General features: G+C 31.3%; 1 protein-coding gene across 1 annotated transcript in view; it reads right to left on the reverse strand.

The window, feature by feature from the left end:
* Nucleotides 1-409, reverse strand: part of LOC111632619 (centrosomal protein of 78 kDa-like) — a 33,137-nt gene extending 32,728 nt beyond the window's left edge. Inside the window, exon 1 of the mRNA XM_023377103.1 lies at nt 312-409. Coding sequence (XP_023232871.1) covers nt 312-362 — 51 coding nt within the window. The 5' untranslated portion in view covers nt 363-409. The remainder of the gene's footprint in view (nt 1-311) is intronic.
* Nucleotides 410-1,408: the final 999 nt, after the last annotated feature.

Genomic DNA, 1,408 nt, shown 5'->3' on the forward strand with positions numbered 1-1,408 from the left:
AAACCCCAAAATGGCAGCTCAAGAAGTAGATCACGCGTGTCCTGATCTTCTTATATAGACCTTGGAACAGTCGGAAGCGCGGCCATTTTGGAACCATACGTAACATTAACCCTTATTTCTTTTACTACGATTACTAAAATTGAAGTTCATAATTTAAGAATTAAATTATAGTGGTAGAAAATAATGTAAAAGTATTCATATTATTTATACTCGTACAATTTCAAAACTATTTTCTGTAATAATTTGTTTTTGACTTAATGGATATTTTGATATTATTGACAACAAAAGTTTAAAATCATTGATTTCCTTACCTGTCCATTATTTTTGTTTGACGGAGTTGAATTGTTTGGATCATGTGGCATTAAAAATTTTGTCAAGGTCCTGATGAGAATGTGCACACAACTGAACGTGTGAAAGAAGACCACTGAGTCAAGAACGTTTACATGTGCAACTATCTATGTTGCTGACGTCGACGGACACACACCATTTGTATGTTGTGATAGGATAATTGAAATTAGCAAGTAGTGACACTAGTGAGACTTTATTAACCCCTTTTGAGCCAGTCTCGAGTCTGACTCGAGCAACAAATACGTGACGTAATATCCACGCTCGAGTGTCACTTGAGCAACACGTCATCAATACTTTTTAAAATGTCCACGCTCGAGTCTGACTCAAGCGAAGCATTATTACATTATATTGGGTGTTGTTGATGACGGCATAAAATTTTATTTATATCCAATAGTAGTTTATGTTATTGAACATTTTTTCGGTCCCCACTCATAGCAATCGTAGATATGATCGAAAAATAATTGATATATTTGAGTATTTACGGTAACTACTACATACGTCACTAGAAACCCATCTTCCCCTGAGGCGTGTTTGGAAACTACCCGCGATCGTCAACAGTCAGCTGATCTCAAGGTCAGGTATTTATAAACACAGCACAGCTGTGCGTGTCACGTGATCCGTTGCGATTTTTTTTCTGTATGATAAGCCTAATGAATGTAAATAATTCGTGATGAAAAAACAAAGTTTTATATAAAATGTTTTAAAATATATATTTTATAAAATAGTGCATTTTTTTACATTTTAATTTTTTGTAGCAGTTTTTCCAGCAAAGCTCAAGACATAATCGTGACGTTAGCATATAAAAAAACTAAGCACAGGATAAACTATTATAAAATAAATGCTTTATTGTTAACATATTTATTTGTATTTTTTTTTACAATTATAAATATAAAATTTTTATACATGAATAAGTGGAAAAAATAAATTGAAAATAATGCAAATAATATATAATCCAATACGTTTATACATGAATAAGTGGAAAAATAAATTGATAATGCAAATATATAATGCAATACGTTTATACAAGAATAAGTGGAAAAATAAGTTGAAAATAATGCAA

This window comes from Centruroides sculpturatus, unplaced genomic scaffold (assembly GCF_000671375.1).
Source record: "Centruroides sculpturatus isolate CEXI.00-Female unplaced genomic scaffold, Cexi_2.0 scaffold689, whole genome shotgun sequence".
NCBI classification, from domain to species: Eukaryota; Metazoa; Arthropoda; class Arachnida; order Scorpiones; family Buthidae; genus Centruroides; species Centruroides sculpturatus.